Here is a 23,203-nt window from a genome sequence, read left to right as displayed (position 1 = left end):
TCCTAGAAATCAAATGTCAACCATTTTCAGAAGTGAATCTTTTCCTTCCAATAAAAGACACAGCCTTGGTATTTTTTGTTGAAGCAAGTATCAGAGACCACACATACAGTTACAGACACTTGTCCTCCATGCCTCCGTGACTTCACAGTTTACATACTTGAATGTCTTATCTAAACAGTGCTACTGCTGTTAACTCTGACAATGACAGTCCCAATGGAGTGGGCAGCTTTCAGGTAAGAGAAAGGCATCAGTAAGGACAGGTTTTGGAACTCTCTTCTACAGATTCCTGACTCCTTGGTCTTTGATGAAAGAGTCCCTAGCCAACAGGCAAGAGCAAAGCAAGAACACTGAGTGCAATGTCTCAGGCTGTCGCCGGCATGCAAGCCATGTGTGCCGCATCAAAACGGCTCAGGCTGTTGCCAGCGATACAGTCATGTGTGCCGCCGCATCCATGTTGAGTCCTGCTGAAAGCTCAGCTTTATTGAAAGCAACTGTTTAAAAATATATTTGGTGTGGAAGGGCAGGCGAGCGAGGTTTTACGGAAGACAGTTTCTGAACGAACACACTGCATCACAGTCATAAAATAGATAATTGCGGCACATAAATTACCGCTACGCGGTCTTCCAGTAGCGGAGCCCCTGCTGTGAACCATATAATGTTAGCTTCACTCTGTCCAGACTGTATCAGTAAGAATAGAGCGGCTCAGAGTGCTCCTTTTTAACTTGCTGCAGATCACATCACTCAAGTGACAGAATCAAAGATTGGAAGCAGGTTTACTGGGTCTCTACACTACAAAACCAAAACCTACTCTGGCAGCCTTTGAAAGGGCCCTCTAGGCCCTGGGTCTTAAGTCTGCCTCTCCCCTGGCCAGCATATATCAGGATGCCTGTCCATTTTCCAGTGGTTCCTGGATCACAATCACTGGCTTCTACTGCCAGGTATGAATAGGGAGACTCTCCTCTCCAACAGACTTCCTGGAAGTTAACCCCGAACAATCCAGTTTTTTTTTTGTTTGTTTGTTTGGTTTTTCCAGACAAGGTGGTTTCTCTATAGCTTTGGAACCTGTCCTGGAACTAGCTCTTGTAGACCAGGTTGGCCTTGAGCTCACAGAAATCTATCTGCCTCTGCCTCCTGAGTGCTGGGTTTAAAGGTGTGCACCACCAGCGCCCAGCTCCAGGTATTCTTAAAATCTAAAGCATTTAAGGAAGCAGTCAGACTCTGTCCTGCAGGCATACCATTGGCTTCACCCTTAAAGGCGACCCTGCCAAGCAAGCATTGTCTTGTTTCCTTCTTTTGTATCCCATGAAACTCAAGGGAAGTCTTCCCTAGACCACAGGACCTTAGGAGGTCCCTGGAAACAGCCAGTCTGTCTGCAGGCTGCACTCGGGAAGGTCCCACTCAGCAGGCACTTTCTTTTGGCGGCTACCCTTAGGTTTCTGGCTCCTAGCCCCTACGTGCACATTGGAATTGCCCGGAAAGTTCTGAAGCAATAGCCTAGAGATTCCAACAGAATTGGTCTGTGGAATGGTCTGGTCATCTGGATCTGCGCGGTTCACACTTGATGATTCTAAGTTGCAGGCTGGCGGGCTGAGAATACGGACCTCAGATCACAGTGGGATCCTCGATCCCGCTGTCTCTGAAATGCACGTCTCCGAACTTGGGCTGCATTTGGAGCTCGCGGTGCTTCTCTGCCCGGTTTTAGCTAGAACTTTTCGACAGCAGCCTTACGTTCCCTCAGCTGATCCGGAGAGCATGCTCGCACCAACCCCCCATGACTTACCAAATTGACAGGACTTTGACTCCGGTGGCCCGGGAGCGCGGTGGTCCTCAGTGCTGGGATCCGGGGACTAGGGTCGAGGATCGGAAGGGACAGCAGCAACAGGCCGGCAGAGCGGGCACTGCGGCTCGCGGTCCGGGAACGGGGACTGGCGGGAACCACGGTCGCTCCGCCTGGCCGCGCCCGGGCTCGGGTGGGCTCCCGGGAGAAAATGGGGCGGAGTGGGCGGACGAGGCGGGGTCGGGTCGTGACTCTGTTCCCTGTCACTCTTCCCCCGCCAGAGCCCCGGCACACTGCCCCAGACCAGCCTCTCCTGCGGAGCGGTAGTGGGCAGTCTCAGAGTTCGCCTAGGGGTGACACACTGGGAACTCGTCGTGCCAGCTCTGCCACGGTCGCCGAGAGCCAAGGTCCGCCCCCTGAAAGTGCCACCCAGAGCCTGTAACCACAACCAATGCCCGGACCGGGGCGGGAAGGCTCGTTAAATGGAGTCGGTGCCTCGCAAGAAGCTGCCCACTAAGCAAATTTCATTTTGATCTACTTTCAGAGACCAAAGCTTTCTTCCCGTCTGTCGTGAAGTCTTCTCTTGACCCTGAACATTTTAGAGCCTTTTCCATTTACTTTAACGTAAAGGAATTGTTAACATGCTAACACATTTTCCGAATAAATATTTTTAAACGTTGTTAACAGTTAATCAACGGGGCTTTCGAAAACGTGGCCACATAGTCACAGCTATGAAAACTCGTATGAAGGTTGCCTTCTGAGAAAAGCAAAACCGAAACACCCGAAAGGGTGTTAGTGCGAGGGCGGGAGGGGGTGCAGCCCACGATTCTGCAGGGTGCCGCAGTGCTCCATGCGATGGGGACAACTTTTTTCCTAAGAATCTGCTGTTTCCAAGGGCTGGAGCCCCAGAGCCAAATGCACAGTGCACCTTCGGCTCATTGCTTGCATTTAGTCTTCTGTTCTTTGCTTAGTCTATTCACCTTTTTTTTTTTTTTTTTTTTTGAGACATCTGTTCCTTACTTGTAACTTGTTATTGTGGACTTTTTTGGCGGGAGGGATGATTGTATATTAATGAAGATTTGAAAGAAGTAGTGCACAGATCTATGCATCCTTAACCCAATATCCCCCTCACCCTGTGGAGCTATGTACGGTCCCCAAAGACTCGGTAAGCAGAAAATAGACAGTAATACAGTCAGCATACAGACCAGGTCCACCAGTAGCAAACGTACCTTTATATCATCCCACCCTCTGCTCAGTCTCTGGCAACCGCAAACCCGTTCCCATTTCTATAATTTTTCAAGATTTAAACACATGGGAGTGTGTATAGGCTGAATTTGGGATAACATTTTAAATGCGGTATTGCCTTTCTTTGTGTGTGTTTAAGCTCATGCATACCATGGTGCACATCTGCACATGTGGAGGTCACAGAACAACTCACAGGAGTTGATTTTCTCTTTCCACCATGTGGATTTGGGGAGTGGATTGAACTCAAATTTGGTAGCAGGATCCTTTATCCACTGAGCTATCTCACCAGCTCTGGATAGCATTTCACTGTTCTGTTTTCATTTAGTATAATCCTGAAAGGATTTGCATAGATCATTGCTTCTATCCATAGTTACTTTCCTTTTATTATTATTCTTGGGCACTATTCCAAGACATGAATCCTGTGGCTTTATTTAAAAAAACAAAAAAAGCACTGCTCACCTGTTCACAGAGAACTGGGAAAAATTTAGCCTCTGTTTACTATGACTGCTCTGCTCATTCCCACACAAGCTTGTGTGTCAGCTGAAGTCTTCGTTTCTGCAGGTCAGTTTCTCAAATGCCTGCTGAGCTATCTCCTGTAATGGCTAAAGCATTTCCCATTCCCACCATCAACCTGCCAAGGGACTGCTTCATGGCTCTTCACCAGCCTCTGGTGCTGTTTCATCTTGGCCATTTGGTCAGCTGCATTCTCCTGGTGAGACATTCTGTGGTTTTAGCTTGCGCATGATGCTGTACTTCTTGCATGGGCCTACTTGCCATCTGAATATTCTCTTGAGGAAAACCTGTCTCGGTGTCTCTTGTGCTGTAGGTTGAGAGTTTCTATGTGTGGCTTGTAAACGTTTTCTCCTGTTCTTCACTTTTTCTTTCTTCCTCTCCCTTCTCTGCTTCCTTCCCTCTCTCTAATAGGATTTCACATGTTCCGGGCTGTCCTGAAACTCACAAGATTGTCAAAGATAACCTTGACCATCTAGTCTGCTTCCCAAGAGCTGAGATTGCAGACATATGCCACCATGGTCAGACAGCGTCGACCAAACCCCGGGCATGCCAGGCGAGGGCTGTTAACAACCGAGCTACATCCCCAGACCCCTGCTCACCCTTTCGTTTTCTGAGGTTTGGCTTACTCATGTTCCCTTTGACCAATCATGCTTTTGGAGACAAATCCGACCTCTGCCAACTCCCAGATCTTAAAAATGACAGTTAGGTCTTTTTTCTAATAGTTTTATAGGTTTGTGATTCTACTATGTGTTTGCTTGTTTTTCCTTAGTAAGGACGTATTATAGAGCCCAAATTGGCCTCACACTATGGTCCTCCCCAAATTCTGGGGTTATAGTCTGTGCCACCATGGCTGGCCAGGTCACAGCAGACATTTGTTCTTAGACTCTAGAGTCTTCCCTCTCTGTATCTCCACCGCTGATTCGGGACCATTAGCTATGAAGGTTCTCCTCCCATACCTTGGCCAGAAGTCAGTTTGGTATATTCTCCGGAGTCTTTCCCACGTTCTCTATTCTGCTCCATTGCTCCAGGTATATCTGTTCCCTCGCGAGTCTACTGAGTTCTCATTTCATTCTCTCTCTCTTTTGAAATTGCTTTTACCTGTTCCACTCTGACAGCTTTAGAAAAATGAGTCATGTTGCAACTTTGATAGCAGTTTGTTCAGGAAGAAGCAGCAGTTTTACTATGGGTCTTCCCTACGACTATTTCCTTCGGGACTTCCCACACACGGCTATTACATTTGTTACCCATTCACATATGTTCACTTTGATTCCTTTCACTAGTGTTCTGTGGTTTTTACCACACACACCCTGCTTATAATTTTTCTAAGATTTAAACTTAAACATTTTCATGATTTTTGGCTTCTTTTTTGCTATCATTTTGAAATAGAAGCTCGTTGTGTGGTCCTTGAACTCACAATCTTTCCTCCTCGGCCTCCTAAGTGCAGTGATTATAGGCATAGCTAGCATTTTCATTTTTTGGGAAGCCATTGTAAACATGATTGGTCAAAATTACAATGTTCCAGCCCAAGTGGGAAATTGTGGTGATTACTTTAAGAGGTAAATATATAGAATTACCATACACTCCATCATTCTGCTCCTAGGTGTAAGTACAAAATAATTAGAAAGTGGTTCTCAAAAATGTATACAAAAAAGTTTTAAAACTATGTGTACATAAATGCTCTTGGAAGAAATATTCATAATAATTGAATATGAGAACAATCCAAGTGCTCACGATGGGATGAAGGTTAAACAAAATGAGGTGTATGCAGACAACTGTGGTGTTCATTCATAGAAAGGGATGAGATTGAGATGCCTACTATGGCAAGGGTGAAGCTGGAGGACACTTGACTGGAGGAGCTACACCAATGGGCACTTGCATGATCCCATTTACATGAAATATACATGCTAACTAAATCCACACACACAGGGAACAGACTAGAGGTTGACAGGAGTGGGAGAAGAGAAGGCAGTAACTCTGTACCTGTTTCACTTGGGGATGGCTTAAGCCTTTGAAACTGGAAGTGGTTCTAACACTGAATGTCTATAAGGTCAACTGTCTGCTTAAAACGGCTGCTTAAAAAAATAGAGCTAAAAACTGCAAATGGTATTCTTTTTAAAAACTTGCTTTTTAATGTGCATGAGTGTTCTGCCTGCATGTATGTGTGTTGCATGCATACCTGGTACCTGCAGAGGCCAGTAGAGGGCATCAGATCCTGAGCTACCTACCATGTGGGTACTAGGAACAAAACCCGAGTTCTTTGGAGGAGTAGCTAGTGCTCTTAAGCACCCAAAGTCTTCCTGGCTCCACTATTTTTTCACTTTTGCTATACTGGGATCAGATGCAGGGCCACACGTCGTAGGTAAGCTGTCTCCTCCTGAGCTACAGCCCCAGGGAGCATTGTATTTTTATTTTCAGTGCCGATGTGTCTGTAGTGTAAAGGAATTCAATGGATTTTTTTTTTAAAAAAAATTATCTTGTATTTCCTGGCCCAGCTGGACTTACTTTGTTAATTGTAGAGATAAAACAAAACAAAGCAAAATCTCACTTGGTATTTTCTATATGGACAATTATGTCAGCCATGTACAAATAGGGATGGTTCAACTTACTTTTTAAAAAATTACTACATCTAAAATGTGTATGTGTGTTTGCAAAAGAAGTCAGAGAAAAATCTGAAGGAGTCAGTTTTCTTCTACCACGTGGGTCCTAGGGATCAAACTCAGGCTTGGCAGCAAAACTGTTCTCAATTTTAGGGGGAAAGCATTCAGTGTAGTGTTTACCAAGAATGATTTTTATAAACTCTGTAAAGTTTAGCTCCCTTTTCATATTTTTCTGAGTGTTTTGATTGTGAATGGTGTTGACTCGTGCCAAATGCCTTTCCTGAATCACTTGGTATGTGGCTTTTTTCTCTTTTCTTTTTTATTTCATTTTGTCACTGAAGTGACTTGACAGATTTGCAGATACCACACCATCATGACGTCTCTGGATAAACCACTTTGCCATGGCGCACAAGTCTTAGTATGACTGAACCCTATTAACTCCTGCTTCCTTAAGCTTTCCTTTTCTTTCTTTAAACCCACACTCATTCACCTGTGGGTTTTTCTTTGTATTATGGTGGTTTAGGTACCAAGCTAACACTAGCATCATAACAATGAATTAGGTAAATTAGCCACTATCTGTTTCCTTGGCTCTACACTTACCTGGTCTGAGACGAACAAGGTTCTTGCTTGCTTTGGCTCATGTCTGCACCCAGACCATTCCCTTTCAAACTGCTCCACTCATTGCCGTGGAAGTCTCTTGTAGACAGCACAAGGCTGGGTTATGTTTTAAATACATTTTGCTAATTTCTATCCTTTAATTATCATACTTGATTTTTACACGTTCAAGGGTTTCCTAACATGTATCTATACCACATGTATGCTTGGTGCCGAGGATACCAGGGGAGGGTGTTGGGATCCCTTGGAGCTGGAGTTATAGGTGGTTGTGTGGGTGCTGGGAACCAAATCCAGGTCTTTTGAAAGAGCAGTTAGCAATCTTAACCTGAGATTTTTCAGCAGCTCCAGTCGCACACTTTGACTACTTCCATTAGCATGCTGAAATATAACTCTGCCATTTTATTTTTGCTTTTTAGTTGAAGCTGGCTGAATTCATGATCCTCCTACCTCAGCCTTTCAAGTACTAGGATCATAGGTACACATACACAAGCTTTCTTCTTGTCTTCTAACAGACAGGAGGTGTTTTCTTTTTTAAATTTAATTTTTCATGTTGAGTAAATTCTTTCTGCATTTGTTTTATTGGATGCCTACTGGTGTATTTTCCACATTCAAATACGGAACCCATATCTTCTTTGCTTTCCTCTTCTAACTGTGCTCTGTGTCTTAGGACCTTAGTAGTTAGTGTTACAACTTTTACTCCATTGTCAAGTGTAATTAGGAGACTAAAAAGCCTATTGCATTCATCCTAGTTTCTCCTCTTGACCCTTTCATTTTTATGATGCACAAAGTCTCCTTTTATTATTTCTTTTCTGTTTATTTTCCTCGTTATTTGGGGCAGGATGGCTGATAATTCTATTTATTTTGACTTTTCTTTTTGTCTTACTTTGTCCTTATTCAGGGGGTGTCTTTGGTTTTGGTTTCTTGTCTTCATGAAGCAACTTTCTCTGGTCTCCCTTTCTGATGGGTGAAGCAATCATCATCATTGCTTTCTCTCTAAGTGTTACTTCTCACTACTTCCAAGAAGTTTTGATTTTCCAAACTTTGACTATGAAATGCTTGGGTGTGTGTTTCTTTGGGCTTCCTCGAGGCCCACCCAGCTTCTTTGTCCTTTGCAAAAGTCAGGATGTGTTGAGCTCTCTGCAGCCTGCCCTCTTCCTGCTTTTTCATGTCACAAGTCAGCTCTTCTGTTAGGAATCAACCAGGCTCCAAATCTCTTGGCTTTCTAGTTTTGCCTCCAACCTCTGCTATTTTTCCCACACTGGCAGCTACTGTTCATTCATTCTTTCCCTTGCCCACTCACTGCAGTTTTAGATCTCAGCTATGGTTTCTAATACTAAAATCACCATTCAGGTCTTTCTACCTTCCGCCTTACAGAGGCTTCTCTTTTCCCTGACTTTTGGCATGGTCCTAGGGCTTGCTGTGGCATCTCAGTGGTGGCTGCTCACTCAGTCACTACGTTAGGTGAAGGCATTCTGATGAACTGGGCACTTTGGCTGGGTGGTATACATTTTGCTGTCTGGGATGTTCCTGGTTCTTGACACATGACCATCAGATGGAAGCTCAGTATACTGGAGATTTATGAGCCTCTGGGTCTAGTTAGGTCCTGCCTCAGCTGGCTCGCTCTGAATCCACTCTAGCCTGGAGGGAGGGCAAGAGGAACCGCTAGTGATGGATGGGAGCTGAGTCCCCACGGCTCCGATGACACAGCAGGAAAGGTGGTGCTGCCAGGTCCTGCCCCACAATGTTTGACACACACTGGTGGTGGGAAAGTGGCCATAGGCTACTATGCCTGGAGTGTGGGAAAATCCAGGTTCTCCTCTGAGCCTCTGTTGGCATGGTGGAAGTTGGAGTCTACGGTGTTTCTCTACAACCGACAGGTGTGTTTGAGCTTTAAATGTATTACATAGCCGGGCTGTCCTTTTCCTGGTACCGTCACTAGAGCAGACTGTGTGTGTCCAAGCATGTCCTCTTTGGTACTTCTGGGGTGCTGCCTTTCTTAGTTACAAACCTAAACTGTACAAGGCAAAAGAGAACGCAGAGAATTTAGCACGCGGGGCCTTGGGTCTTGAGGCCCTACTGAAGTCTCTGTCACTTCCCCATTCAGTCCTGCCCTAGTTTGTTGCATGAATAGTAAGAGATTTTAGTTGTACTTAACGAGAGAAATAGAGAAAAGCACACCTACTCCGTCTTCCCAGAGATCAGTCTCCATACATCCCTATTTTAAACTGGTGTGGGTTTTCTGTCTGTCATTTTGAGATGAGGCTTCACTATGCTGACCAGATCGGACTCAGGCAATCCTCCCACCTCAACCCAGGACTATTCTAGGACAACCGAGTTCTAGGACAAGCACACAGATCCATGTCTAGCTAGGTTCTTGTTTTAAAGATAGCTATCAAACCTTCATTTGTGTGCGTATGTTCATGTGGGGGAGGGTGTGCAGATACCAGAGGCCAAGCTCAGTGTCATTCCTTGGGAGCCACTGATCTTTTTGAGACAGGCTCTCTCAGCAGCCCAGGGACTCTCCAAGCAGGCTAGGCTTGCTAGTTAGGGAGCCCTAGAGACCCACCAGTCTCTGCTTTTTCAGCATGAGGATTCCAAGCTTGCAACACCATGCCCAGCTTTGTTGTTTGTTTTATTGTTTGTTTTGGACTGGGGTTTTAAGAACTGAACTTGGGGTCTGATGTTTGTATGCCCACTTTACCAACTGAGCAATTTCCCCAGCTCTTAAGTTTCTATTTTCTCTCCTTTCACTCGTGCGAACAACTGGGGCTAGCAAGTGGGAGCCGAGTCAGTCCTTCTTAAGGGTTCTGGTTTCTTATCCTACTCCATACAGGAATGTTCCAGGGATATTCTAGGATGTCGGGACCATTTCTTCCCAGTATTTGTCTTTCAGTTCACGATTCACCTCTCTTTTTCTGGGAGAGGGGCTGGAGCAGTTTGAAGATTTCTCTTATTTTTCTGCAATCTAGGATCTAAATGTAATTACTTTTCTTAGTTTTTCAAGGGTTGTATTGTTTGTTAAAGGGCCCAAACCACTGGTTTAAAAAAAAAAAAAAAAGGAATCCCCTGCCACACATCATAGGACACACCTGGAACTCTAGATCTAGGAAGGTTGAAAGGCAGGACGATCCTGAATACAAGGCCACTCTGGCCTAGAGTGAGCTATTTCTCAGAAAACAAAAGAAGTCCCAAAACTTGATATGATTGCTAATACTAAGCGCCAGGCTGTCCCAAGCTTGCCACAGGTTTCCTCACGGAAACTTTCAGAATAAGCTTCAGATACAGGCATTTCATTATCCCCGTTGACCCAGGTGAGGCAGCTAAGGTACAGAACTGGAGAGTGGTGAGGCTCAGCTGGGCCTAGTGGCACAGGACTGTATGTACTTGACCCAACTACAGCAGAAGAAGGGCAAGAGGGACACAGGTTCAAGGCCAGCATGGCTCCAGAGCCACACCCCCACTTAAGGCAGACTCCCTGAGGCCAAGGCTGCTCTGTGCAGTCTGAGGTGGAGCACTTGCCAGGAAACCACTTATAGTCATGAATGCACTTGCTCCTCGAAGGACAGTGTCTTTCTGCTTCTCAAAATTTTATCACCAACTCTCTACAGTCTGCTTACTCTTGGAAGCTGATCAAAACAAGCAGAAACTGGAGCAATGCACCACCAGGTTGCAAACCTACCCTGGGCCACAGAGCACATTGAGATGCTTCCATGCGACTCCGGATGGAAATATGTCCAGGGGAGAACCCACAGCCATCGCCACTTACACACTCCAGGACCTCCTGGCCCCTTTTAATTGTTGAATTCTTATCCCCATTCCAAATCTTTTGTACAGTCGAAAACAAGGAACTGCCAAAGTGAGAAACCCCTTCACAGCTCTGTTGAAAACCAATAGATTACAAACAGGAAGGTCCCAGATTCCTGCTTGCAAACACTAAAAACATTCCACACACAGAAATATCCTCAGGTTCTGTTATGTTCTATACAGTTTTGACTCCCCCTTTTTGATGATTTCTTCCATTTCGTCTGAGATTTTCCCTTTATAGTCGTTTGGTTCTATTGCTTTTAACTTCTCTTGATACTCCAGTGGCAAACCGTTTTCTTTTGCACCCATGCAGATAACCTAGAAGGGGTTAAAACAAGGAAGTCCTTTTAGTTAGGGGCACGCTTTAGTGTGCCATAGCTTGGTCTGTACTGTCAAACATCCACGATATTAGCTTTAGATGACTAAAAAACCTAGCCACGGTCAGCTGTTCCGCATTCTGAGGGTGACTGCAGAAGGGATCTCAAAGCAGCTTGAAGCATTGTCAGAGTATCAGTTCTACTCAACAGCATGACTTAAAATGTTTTACTATTAAGACGCAATGTACTGTTATAGTATAAGATTTATGTGATGTTTTAAGAAAAATTACAATCTTTTTTTTTTTTTTTTTTTTTTTTTAAGAGACAGGGTTTCTCTGTGTTACAGTCCTAGCTGTCCTGGAACTAGCTCTTGTAGATCAGGCTGGCCTCCAACTCACAGAGATCTCCCTGCCTCTGCCTCCCAAGTGCTGGGATTAATGGTGTGCGCCACCACCGCCTGGCAAAAAATTACAACCTAAAAAAAAAAAACAACCCAAAGCTTTTAGACAGCACCTGTCATTACCATTGTCTACTTCTGCTTAGAAGAGACACAGAGGACAAGGGTCTCCCCAGACGCTTACCAGGCTGATCTCTGGGCACCATGCCAGAGGCTCAGCACCTGTGTCACCCTCGATGTCAGCCAGGTCTCCACAGGCCACATAAGGTACCTAACCTCGAGTTTCTACCAAGGGGCATCTGGCCCCATCCCACTTGGGTCTTGTGTTTTGGAGGATGGATTCCCTGACTCCAAAAGGCCTAGTGACCTTCCCATTTAGGGAAGAAAATATTTCAGCAGGGGAAAACACACTCCCCCGTCATGAAAAAAATTAATTCGTTCTATGAGGTATTGTTTAAGAAAAAAAATTATAAAAGCCTAAGTATAGACTATTATACATATACAATAGATACTATAAATCTATTAAAATATACTTTCCCTATTTAAAACATTTTGATTAAAATTTTGATGTGGGATTTCAAGTTTGTAAACGCTTTCTACCAACGAAACGCCCTCTAACTCAGCCCAAGGGAGTTGAAAAGGCTGCCCACAATCCAGTAGCTCACCTTCTTATACTGCGGTGATGGGGGAGCGCTCTCATAATTCGTCATCAGGTAACTTCGACAGGTTACCTCTCTCCCTTCCTGAGTTGACACTTTAATTTCTATTACAACATATACTCCACTTTTAACTCCTTCTTGCCTGAAACCAAATGAACATTTAGGAGAATGGTTTATAAGGTAAGATGCTTAACTCAAGTTGAAGTATAAGATTAACCCTGTATCTGCATAGGCATGTTTGCTAACTAAGTATCACCATGTCAAATGTACACTTAACATTTTCTTGTAAACACTATGCAGCCCTGTCTGGCCTGGAACTCACTATGTAGACCAGGCTGGGTTCAAACACTCAAAAACCCACCTGCTTCTGTCTTCTGAGTGCTGGAATTTAAAAGTATGCCCAGCCTTGCTTTTGTGCACTACCATGTCTGACATGCTTAGCATTTTAATGTTACAGCTGGCTTCTGGATCCATAGATCCAACCAACTTTGGCCTAAAAATATTTTCTAAAACTTGGGTCTTAACTGAACACATGCAGATTATTTTCCTGGTCCTTATTCACTTAAGGAAAGCTGTTACAGTAAACTACACTGATATTGCATAAGCAGTGAAGTAACCCCAGGTGATGCTGCAATACATGTGGGTATGGACAGGTCACATGCAAGCATTGTATCAGAGACACTTGGTGTACTTCGTGCAGCTCTCTGTATGTTTTTCTGTCTGAAAACAGCTTCATCTGCTTATTTTTACCTCTGTGCCCTGAAGCACTACCCTGAAGCAAGAGCATACCTGCAGAGGAGGCAGAGGCTCTGCTTCCTCCAGCTGGAGCCTGGTACAGCATGGGGACACTATGCTCTTTTCAAGGCCAGCTCGTCCTGACAGTTTGTATATCAGGTATGCCTTCACACAACTCTGAGAATTTTAGTTCTACTGTATTTTTCAATGTCTTTACAAATTCTTATTACTTATTCAAGTTTAACCTCAAAGAATTGAAAAAAATAGAACCAACGCACTTCCAAAATCAATAAAGATATGCAACAATTATAAAAGCTTCATGACTTTTTGCATTGTGAAACCAGAAAGATAATTTTAATAAAAGACAAACAGAATTAAAAAACCAGGGCTTCTGACTTTTTGCCTGAGATTGCAAACATAGCCCTGACCCAATCAGTAAACGTGCCCCTTGTAGATTTACGAATAAACCACAGTTTCTGTCACACTAGCTCTAAAGTATAAAGTGTATCTACAGCACATCCACAGATGCGCACCCTCACGACCCGCTGTCAGTACTATTTTAACTTATAATTAGAAGCCACCTACTCATCCAGGGAACTTAAATTGCTTTTGTTCATTTTCCACACCACTCCCCACACTTCGTCGCCAGGACTTTGAAAAATGGTAGCTATACCTCCATGCCACCTCTCACTTGTTTTGCCTTGGAAATTGCCAAAGTCGAGCTTAAAGTCCTGCAAAGAAAACAAAGCAATATAGGATCAATACCTATTTTAGCAAGAATTCCTCTCTTCAAAATACAAATGATTTGCCTTGATTTGCCTTTTTCTCCATGCGAGAAAAAACATTCGATAACCTTTGTTTTCGTGTACAAAACTGTGGAAAATAAAGATAAACAGACCAAGACCCAAATCTCAAGGACTATAGATTCTTTCCTACTTTTCTTTAAAAATGAAGCTTGTTCTGAACATAAAGGCAGCTAAACATAAAAAAACCCTTAAGGAAATCCAATATGCCCTATATTAGCTTTAGCTTTCATTCTTGCAAAGGACTTCTCAGTCTACTTAAATGCACGTGTATTTTCACTTAGACTGGATGATGTTACATAGGGGTTATAATACACTTTTATGTCTGCACAGTACCTTACTTGAAAATCACTGTACTTACCCTAAGTGAGCTGGCTTAGGGTGTATGAGCATTAATCTTCATGAACTGTATCAATTTATTTTCAGTAACCTAAGAGCAGCTAATACTTATTGAATATTCATTATGTGCTATATACATTAGCTGTTACTTTACATGGACCAGTGTTTTACTTAATTTATAGCAGAAAAATTACAGTGTAGAAGGATTAAGTCACTTCCCTAAAGTGTTATAACTAACAAGTAACAGAGACCCCTTTCTAATTTAGCTTCTACTATAATTGATGGGCAACCAGAGTGAGGGCATCTGCCTTGTGTGGTCTAAGATGTCCGTCAATCTCTTCATAGCACACAGGATGGACTAAATGACAGTGCTGTAGTCCTTTTGGTCTATATTATCCCTGTCACCTCTGTTTTCTCAAAAATTTTGTTTGATAACGCAGGAAAAATACTGGTCCAAGTAACCAAGACTTTCCAGCAGCATACTGGGTATTCTAGCATCAGTAGAAGAGACTGGCAACATATTGCTAAATGCAGCAGGCATTGCTGTGGAATAATCCTTCCGTACACTCTGAATATGTATCACTCTCATTGGTTAATAAAGAAGCTAAGACTGGCCTATAGTAAAGCAGGATAAAGTTAGGCAGGACAATCAAGCTGAGGATACTGGGATGAAGGGCAGAGTCAGGGAAGACATCAGTTGGTTATAGAGAAAACAGGACATTAAAAAAAATGAGGTAACAAGCCATGAGATACATGGTGAAGCATAGATAAGAAATATGGGTTAATTTAAGTGTAAGAGTTAGCTAGTAATAAGCCTGAGCTATTTTCCAAGCATCTATAAGTAGTATTAAGCCTCTGTGTAGGTATTTGAGAGCAGGTGACTGGGACAGGAAAACTCTGCCTGGAGGCAGTTTCATTCCCTGCTTGGTTCCAAGGTTCACTGTACATGCGTGACACAGAAGCTACCTCTCCAGCCCTTTCTTCTGATTTGAGGTTGACCTGATCTTCTCACCTCGTTGTCAACTCCTCTCTACTCCCCAGGGTTTCTTGGGGTTCAACTTACGTCCTTTTTGAATTTAGCAATGTTCCCAGACAGCCTCACCACCTCCAGTAGCTTCTAATACCACTGAATGCTTCGGTCACCTTTAAAACCAGTACGCATCTCTATTACGAGACACAAAAGCAATTAGAGCACAGTAATGCCTAACAAATGCTCACTAATATTTTCCTGTTCACCTGGCTCTCTAGGTAGCGTCTCAAACTCACTTATATTCAAAGTTGGTTCATAAGTTTTACCTCCCAAACCTGATTCTCCTCAGTAAACATGACCACCATCCTCTACCTGGTTGTGCAAAAACTTGAGTCATATTTGTATTGCTTCCCTTCACACACAATCATCAAGGTTTCAATGATGTTATCTTCTAGGTATTGTTCAGAGCCATCTACCTTCCCTGACACCACCCTGCTAGATCATAGTGGCATTATCTTTGAAATGAATGTGGCAAAATCTCAACTAGGCTTCCAATAGCCACACTTGCTCCATTTTGCAGTAACCAGGATGCGCTTACAAAGATGTAAGTCCCGTCATTTGCTTTGATCCTCAAGGCCTGCAAGAGATGATACTTTCTTATCTCTCCAGTCCTCATGCCACATTTTAGAGACTCCAGCTACTTTGACTGGAACAACCACTTCCTCTTTTCTCAGGTTCTTTGACAAGTATCATATCTTGGTTTCTGTTTGTTTGTTCTTTGCTCTTCATCTCTCCATTCAGGTCTTTCTTAGCTTAAAAGTTATATTTAGGAGGGCTTTCCTGAGCATCTTGGTTAGATTCTCTGGTGATATAATATCCTCTTCTAAGGCTAACCACAGCTATAATTTATTATTTATGCAATATTTCTTTCCTGTGCCCTGACTAAGCATTTGAGTTCCCTTCCTGCACTCTCAGGAGTTTCAGGTAGACAGTACAGAACATGACTCCCAGTTTTCAAACTTCAAAGGCTAGAAGTTGGTTAGCAATGACCGCCTTGCAGTAAGGACATGAATACAAGTTAAGATTTGGTCAATTAGGATACCCAGAGAGGCTCTCAATTAGAGCTAGTGTTCAAGACCATCAGGCACTCCACTCTAGGTTTCAGAAACTGCGGAGCTATGGAACAGCAGCAGGCAAGAGCCAGCTCCACATCGTATTTACTAGTTCAGGAAAAGTGCAGCCCAGGACTGGGCTGGTCCTCTCTTCCGATGCTGGTTTTACACACGCCAGGCCTGCCTGTTTAGTCAGCTCCTTACTCCAGTCTTTCAGGTGATCCAATGAGCTCTCTAACATCCTCTAACATCTTCCAACATCCTCCCTCCCGCCCCTTTTCTTTCTTAAAACAGCCGGTTTCTGTTGCCTGAAACCAAGAACTCTGACAAGGTTAGCAAAGATCGTGTGTATTTGGCTCAAGTTGTCAAAGGCACGACACACAATCGGACCGTACACAGGTAGGTCTTCCAAGTAGCGAGGCTGCTCAATCATCTTTATAAGCCCAGCACTGAGTGCCAGAAGAATACGTATTAAATAAGCAAATGAATTGTGGTCAAGAGCAACAGTTCACCAGAGTTGGTTAAAGTTTATCGGACAGGGACACTGAGGACTCCTTCCTGAGGGAGTGTCTCCATATGGAAGACATGACACCAAGTTCTGATCCAGGTCTCAAGACCAGGACCACTCAGATCTGGAGGAAAAGAAAGATACACAGAATTTCACAAAACCGTAGGACAAGTCCTGTGACAAAGGCATGCACAGGGTGGAAAGCAGCTAGTTCCCGACTAAGAAGCACCCATAGATGGCATCCGACAGGATGGTGGGAAAGGGCAGCCGGTGGAGGGCTGCGAACCCTGATGGTAGCCAAAGGTTCTCGGCAGGGGTCGCCCCCGGCAGGCTCTCCCGGTAGCGGGCACAACGGCACTCACCTGCAGGCGCGCCACGCAGCAGAACACGGCAGAGGGGTTTCGCAGGTGGATCCTCTCGGTTAGTAGGTTGCTGCCGTAGGCGAAATACAGGAACGTCTCCCCCTCCTGGCCCGCATGGTCCTCACAGCCAGAGCTCGCCATATCTGCCAGTCTATGCCAGCAGCTCCAGGTACTTGTGAGCACGGCCGGCGTTGCCGCAGAAGCAGCGCGCCGCCACCCACCGGTGAGCACAGAGCAGCGGGCGGAGCTGCGGAGAGAGCGCGCTAAGGATTGGCTGCCGGCTTGCCGGCGTGAGCCGACTACAGTGATTGGTCCGTCTGCACCGCCTCCTTTACTAGGACCGCCTCCCCATTGGATGGACTCCTCGGATGTCCAGCCCCCTGCCTGAGGCTACGCTGATTGGCGGACCTAACGGCAGCGCGAGAGCGGTTGCACGTTTCCGTGTTCTCCGGGCCCTGCTGACCCTGGTTAGTCCGCTCGGTAGACTCCACGCACGGCGCAGGTAAGACAAGGCCTCCCACTACTGCCCATCCTAGCCTGGAACTCGGGGCAATCCTCCTGCCTCAGCCTCCCTGGAGCGGGGACGGCTAATTCAACAAGCTTTGTAAGGATCCTTCACTCTGGATGCCTGGGGCGCCCTGCCCTGGGTTCAGATCCCGACTTGGAATCTGCTAGACCCTTGACCCCTTTCATGGTTGCTCGCCGTTTCCTCTTTTTAAAAACGAATCACCCAAAACCTCTATGTTTTAATAATCTTGAAATGAAGATAGGAGTGCAAACTGAAGGTCTAGAGTAATGACTGCCTTCAGATATTGATCTAAATACAACTCCACACTGAGAGGGACCAGAATTCCTGGAGATTGAATCCAGGTCAAAGCTGGGAGTGAACAGTACCTCTTAGAAGAGCAGGCTTCAGAGAGGGAGAATCCTGAGACAAGCAAGGTCCTTCCTAAAAGACTACCCACTAGACAAAATGAGAACAATTCGAGCCTCAAAACAACCGGAAACTAAACTGATAGTGTTAAATATGTTATTGCCCTCAGGAAGTAAGCCACATTAAAACAGAAAAGAAAGCCATACTGCCACACTGTCAGTGGTGAACATTTCGTCCTTTACTCTTAAAAAGTGGTTATTTAAGAAAATAGTGTTTAAGCCGGGCGGTGGTGGCACACGCCTTGAATCCCAGCACTGGAGAGGTGGAGCAGCCTGGGCTACAAGAGCTAGTTCCAGAACAGGTTCCAAAGCTACAGAGAAACCCTGTCTCAAAAAAAACAAAAAAATAACAACAACAACAACAAAAAGGAAAATAGTGTGTTTATTCTGCCTTTCTAGTGCTGCTACAGAGAAACCCTGTCTCAAAAAACAAAAAATAACAACAACAACAACAAAAAAAAGGAAAATAGTGTGTTTATTCTGCCTTTCTAATACTGGATGTATTTTTGGAAACCCAAACAACATTAGCTGATGAAGAAGCAGTCCTTTGTCAAACATATACCAGCTAAATGCAGGAAAGAGGGTAGACCATGATGATACAGTCTCTAATGAAACAAACCTACTTGTCAGGAGCATCAGTGGAACTGCTTGGGGGAAGACCACAGGGGTGTTTGCCGGGTTTCACCGCTAGTCAGGGGAGGGGGACCAGGGCCACCTGCGAAGCCTGAACTCTCACCTGATGGCACCAATAAAGACTAGCCCGACATGGTCTTCTGATAGGAAGCAGCTCGGAACTCCAGCATCTGCGAGTTGTGATCTACAAAAGTCTTTAACCACAACATAAGCTTTTTATATCATCCTGTTTTAGAAATCATTCACGTGGAAGGAAAAGTGGAAACAGTCAGGAACACCTAGAACCTATCTCTTAAATTACTGTGATTAAAAATAAAAGGTAAGGCCGGGGCCCGCTAGATGGATAAGCAGGCGAAGGCACTTGCTACCAAGCCAGAAAATAGGAGAGTTAGATCTCCAGGTTCCAGGAAAGCTCCAGCTCCTACAGGTTTCCTTTGATCTCTAAATTATCCGAAGTTCGTAATGTCCGTAATGCAGAGTACTGCAATTTAAGGCTTTGCTTAAAAAAATTGCTTTTCTAAATGTGGGTTTGGGTTTTTTTTGTTTGTTGTTTTTTTGAGACATAAGTTTTACAGTGTTGTCTAGTGTTGGGGGCCATGTGAGAGGCCAGCAGCTTCGGAATTCATGGAGTCTGACTCAGCAGTCAGCATAAACAGGCAGGGTGAGCCTTGGGGCGGAGAGCCCAAGGACTATTACCCTCGAGGTCACCACGTCCTTCATAATCTATGAGTTGTATGAAAACTCTCCGAATTTCTAGCCCCTCAATGGGCAGTGTTACTGCTACCTACACTAATAGTGATTGGCCTTTTCCAAGCATTGACCGCAGGAGTTGATTAATGATTCAACCACCACCCTTGGAAACAATTTAGAACCGGGAGGTGATGGTACACGCCTTTAAACCCAGCAGCCGGTAGGCAGAGGCAGGAGGATCTCTTTGAGTTTGAGGCCAGCCTGGTCTATAGAGTGAGTTCCGGGAAAGTCAAAGATACACCGTGTCTCAGAGAGAAAAGAGAGAGGAAAAGAGACTTAGTAAAGTTAGATTAACGTGTTTTTGTTACTGGCCTTGATATAGAAAATCTTGGGGAACAGTTTAATATTTAGAAAGGTACACTTTTAATAGTTGAACAAGGGATGAGAGCAAAGGCAGTCAGTCTTATTATTAGCTGACATACCTTTTTTGCTAAAGATGGGTTGGTGATCAAAGATGATGATTAATTTCTTGTACCCATTTTTGCCCTGGCATCCTGGTATGATTTACTAGAAAATTCGTGACGAGTGGGAATGCACTCTGAGGACTTAAAGTAGAAATGGCTTTATATATATAAAGTTTAGATTAGTGACTCTTTTAGAATTTTTTTATAAGATTGCCTTTTGAGATAAATAGTAAAATGTTTGGTTCTTTCTTTGTAATCACAAAATGCAGCTTACCGGTAAAAGAACTGACTGAGACCCTTGTTTGCCTACACTTTGTTAGTCTATAGCAAGTTGTTTAGGAGTGAATGTCCATGGGTCCTTGGGAGTGATTTTTTACCTGTATTACATAAAATGTTTAATCATCTAAGGGAAATGAGAAACATGCTGGGTTTTTTGTTTTTTTTTACTTGCAGTCATTGTAGTAATTCATTTAAAACGTAGAATGTAACCACATTGTAATTTTTGTATTGCTTGAAAGGAAAGTTATTTCTTTTCTCCTCAGATGATTTATTTCATAGCTGTTAATTATTCTCCACACGGTTTTTTCTGAAAAAAAATTCTGAAATGAAGAATTAATGTTTTCTTAAACTCTGAAAGTCTTGCTTATTTCAAATATTTATTTAGCTATTCCATGGAAAATATGGTGTGCAAAGCAATATTGGCCAGCAAGGGGCAGTAAGTAGCAAGGTTAATTTTGGGTTTTGTATTTGTCAATTTCAACCAAACCCAAGTTAATCCTAGTTAACACTCAACTTAACTCTTGTTAACTGTGAGGCCATGGCCTAAATTCCTTCATTTGCTAATTCACTTGTCTCTGCAAAAAGCTCTGTACTGAAGGTACTGCTATCCTGTCATGGGTGTGGACATGCAGGCTGCAGTTAGCAATGACTGGAGCAGAGTCCACCACTCCTGGATCCTACCTCCCAGACTGCCCACCTTGCAACACTCTGGATAGAATAGGTATATCTCTTATAGAGGTATAGTAGATGATATAATAGGGTGCTCTGAATATAATAGTTAATAACACACCCTCTATTACAATCAAAGGCATTATGAAACAACATCAGCCTTCAGTCACTTGCTGATAATGAGAGCAAGGCCAGATGTCTTCCAAATGCCATCTTTTAATCCAGTTGTCTTTCGAGTTTTTTGATTGTGTGATAAATATTTTGAGCATGAACAAATATAATTCTCTATATATTAACCTATGTGACTATACATTAAAGTCATAAGAAATAGCATTACGTCACATTATACAGGTACTATTACTTGTTAATTTATAAATGAACCCCTCCATCCACCCCAGGTTGAGAAGGAGGCACCATGGCGATGCCCCAACCTCGACGCGTCACCCACCTCATCTTTGACATGGACGGGCTACTTCTGGACACCGAGCGCCTGTACTCAGTGGTGTTTCAGGAGCTGTGCGGCCGCTATGGGAAGACATACAGCTGGGAGGTCAAGTCCCTGGTGATGGGGAAGACGGCTCCAGAAGCCGCACAGATCATCATCGACACCCTGCAGCTGCCCATGTCCAAGGAGGAGCTGGTAGAGGAGAGCCAGGCCAAGCTGGCAGATCTGTTTCCCACGGCTGCCCTCATGCCTGGGGCTGAGAAACTGATCAAGCACCTCCGAAAGCACAGCATCCCCTTTGGCCTGGCCACCAGCTCAGGCTCTGTGTCCTTTGAAATGAAGACCAGCAGGCACAAAGAGTTCTTTGGGTTGTTCAACCACATCGTGCTGGGAGATGATCCCGAGGTCAAGAGTGGGAAGCCATCCCCAGACATATTTCTTTCTTGTGCACGGAGGTTCAATCCCGCTCCTGCCCCAGACATGTGCCTTGTCTTTGAAGATGCTCCCAATGGAGTGGAGGCAGCTCTGGCAGCTGGGATGCAGGTTGTCATGGTTCCTGATGGAAACCTGAGTAGAGACTTAACAAGAAAGGCCACCGTGGTGCTGAGTTCTCTGGAGGGCTTCCAGCCTGAGCTGTTTGGTCTGCCTGCCTACGAGTGACAGGAGGCAGCCTTAGGGTGCTGCCATGGGCCATGTGGCATCCCTGGGGGAACACATGGTCCCTCGGGGATCATGTGACTTCCTAGGGGCCACATGGCATCCTCAGAGGGGGCCAAGTTCAGGGTCCATGCCACTGAGGAAAAAGGGGAAGGCAATGCATTGCACCAGATCGAGTCTGTTTACACACTGCAGCCTTGTGAACATAGCCATCCCCACCTGTGTGGGCTTGGCCATCTCTCTGGAGTGGGGCTGGGTCAGTAGTTAGCAAACAGAGACGGCCCAGGACACAGCTTAGGGACAGTATGTAATGAAGTGATGTGGTCTATGAAGGGAATGAACATGCACACAGACACAGCATTGTGTGACTACACATGTGCCAATATATATCCACACACACACATATAAAGTATATATGTAAATGCATAATGTTCCAGAGTGAAATCATATTTGTATTTGTTTCCTTACAATCTTTGTGAATAATGGCATTTGGGAAATGTAAACTCCATACACATATATGTACATATGTATATCATGCACATGCATATATGTGTTTCAGGGGTGTGTGTAATAGATCATGTATATGATAGACCACTCCATTGTCTTCAGGGTGGGCATTAATGTTGCAATACCAACTGATGGATGAGTCCACTCTCCCCCCTGCTGACCTTAATGGTGGATTAGCTTCGTGATAGATGAGCATCAAGAAATATCCTTCCTCTCCAGCCTCACCATCACCACAGACGTGTGGTGTCTCTGGCCTTGGACTCTGTCCCTGACTGAGCTCCATCTCAAAGAGACCTCTCCATCTCTGCATATGTCTGTGTATCTTTTATCTACTCCCTCATCCATGTTGGGGTATTTTCTACCTCAAGGGAAAAAAAATAGAATCTGATTTTCTCGATGTAACAATTTTATTTCAGCGTTGCCGATTACGTGTCTAGTCTGCTGTTCATTCCTCTTCAGAATAGTTGTGATGTCTCGCTAGCACCCTCACAACGATGATTTGGTTGTGGAGTATGTTAACGGGAGTCATGATTTTACCTTTAAATAAAATATCCTCCAGCCATCATGAGCTATTTTAACTGTCATATGAATTGTGAACTCTGCCTATTGGTCAGTTTCAAGGCACTGCAGGTCAAGGTTAAATATATATAGTAGGGAATGGAAAGTCACACTGCAGGTAATCGCGAATCATGAACATGTTCCATGTTTAGCTGTCCTTGTCATGCCTTAGAGATCACCATTAACTGCATACCAGAGTGTACTACAGGAGCTTGTACTAGAAGCCTGAAAAATGCATTTTTTTCTTCACTTGTAGTTAAATTTTAGAAAGGGCATAAGTTCAGTTCTTTGTAAAAATATTTTAAATCGCGTTTCCATTTTTGTGAGAATCAGTTAATTATAAGTAAATTCGATGTGTATCTTTGAGAGAGACGGGGCCTCTCTCGGGCCAAATGGGCTTAAGGTATAAAAGCCAACCTATGACAGTCGCTCTGGAGTTCTTTGTCTGAAGTCAGTGAGGAATAAAGACACAAACAAAGGAGAAGTGAGCGAAGCAAAGGCAGATTATTAAGAAAGTCTGAGAAAACTCCTGAGTGGGAAGGACACAAGGAGGATCAAATGGATGACCTGCCTGCATCGGGCCTTTTTATAGGTCTTATGGCAGAAACTATACAA

At 44.2% G+C, this 23,203-nt stretch overlaps 3 protein-coding genes across 7 annotated transcripts in view; 1 reads left to right on the top strand and 2 right to left on the bottom strand.

Annotated features, from left to right (window-relative positions):
• The window catches only part of Nod1 (nucleotide binding oligomerization domain containing 1), a 42,320-nt gene extending 40,103 nt beyond the window's left edge, over window positions 1-2,217 (bottom strand). For 2 of the 3 annotated variants that reach the window (XM_087907469.1, XM_087907472.1), the window contains exon 1: window positions 1,781-2,217. The gene's annotated coding sequence lies outside the window, so the exon portion shown is untranslated. The remainder of the gene's footprint in view (window positions 1-1,780) is intronic. The other variant, XM_087907468.1, reaches the window with a different exon arrangement.
• An 8,292-nt stretch (window positions 2,218-10,509) lies between these two features.
• On the bottom strand, window positions 10,510-16,986 carry Ggct (gamma-glutamylcyclotransferase). Of its 2 annotated transcripts, XM_048440390.3 has the most exons (4): window positions 16,754-16,973; window positions 13,245-13,390; window positions 11,931-12,066; window positions 10,510-10,869 (listed from the first exon to the last, which is right to left on the bottom strand). In XM_048440390.3, exons 1-4 carry the CDS (start codon window positions 16,892-16,894, stop codon window positions 10,720-10,722), a joined length of 573 nt encoding a protein of 190 aa, XP_048296347.1. In that variant the 5' UTR covers window positions 16,895-16,973; the 3' UTR covers window positions 10,510-10,719. The 2 variants fall into 2 exon arrangements, with proteins under 2 accessions (XP_048296347.1, XP_048296348.3); XM_048440391.3 differs by lacking the exon at window positions 11,931-12,066 and having other exon boundaries at window positions 16,754-16,986.
• A 142-nt stretch (window positions 16,987-17,128) lies between these two features.
• Window positions 17,129-22,598, top strand: Pudp (pseudouridine 5'-phosphatase). Of its 2 annotated transcripts, XM_048440387.3 has the most exons (3): window positions 17,173-17,255; window positions 18,555-18,638; window positions 20,820-22,598. In XM_048440387.3, the coding sequence occupies exon 3, from the start codon at window positions 20,837-20,839 to the stop codon at window positions 21,524-21,526; it is 690 nt and encodes a 229-aa protein (XP_048296344.1). In that variant the 5' UTR covers window positions 17,173-17,255; window positions 18,555-18,638; window positions 20,820-20,836; the 3' UTR covers window positions 21,527-22,598. The 2 variants fall into 2 exon arrangements, with proteins under 2 accessions (XP_048296345.1, XP_048296344.1); XM_048440388.3 differs by lacking the exon at window positions 18,555-18,638 and having other exon boundaries at window positions 17,129-17,255.
• The last annotated feature ends 605 nt before the right edge of the window (window positions 22,599-23,203 follow it).

This window comes from Myodes glareolus, chromosome 6 (genome assembly GCF_982192425.1).
Source record: "Myodes glareolus chromosome 6, mMyoGla1.1, whole genome shotgun sequence".
Taxonomy (NCBI): Eukaryota; Metazoa; Chordata; class Mammalia; order Rodentia; family Cricetidae; genus Myodes; species Myodes glareolus.
The sequence above is the reverse complement of the archived record's forward strand: the minus strand, read 5'-3'. Positions and strand labels throughout refer to the sequence as shown.

Coding starts and splice junctions, on each gene's coding strand:
- Ggct (XM_048440390.3), bottom strand. CDS start 16,894: ATGGCGAGCTCTGGCTGTGAGGACCATGCGGGCCAGGAGGGGGAGACG. Junction 13,391..16,753: donor GCTGCGTGGCGCGCCTGCAG/GTGAGTGCCGTT, acceptor TTTTCTTTGCAG/GACTTTAAGCTCGACTTTGG. Junction 12,067..13,244: donor AATTTAAGTTCCCTGGATGA/GTAGGTGGCTTC, acceptor ATTTGGTTTCAG/GCAAGAAGGAGTTAAAAGTG.
- Pudp (XM_048440388.3), top strand. CDS start 20,837: ATGGCGATGCCCCAACCTCGACGCGTCACCCACCTCATCTTTGACATG.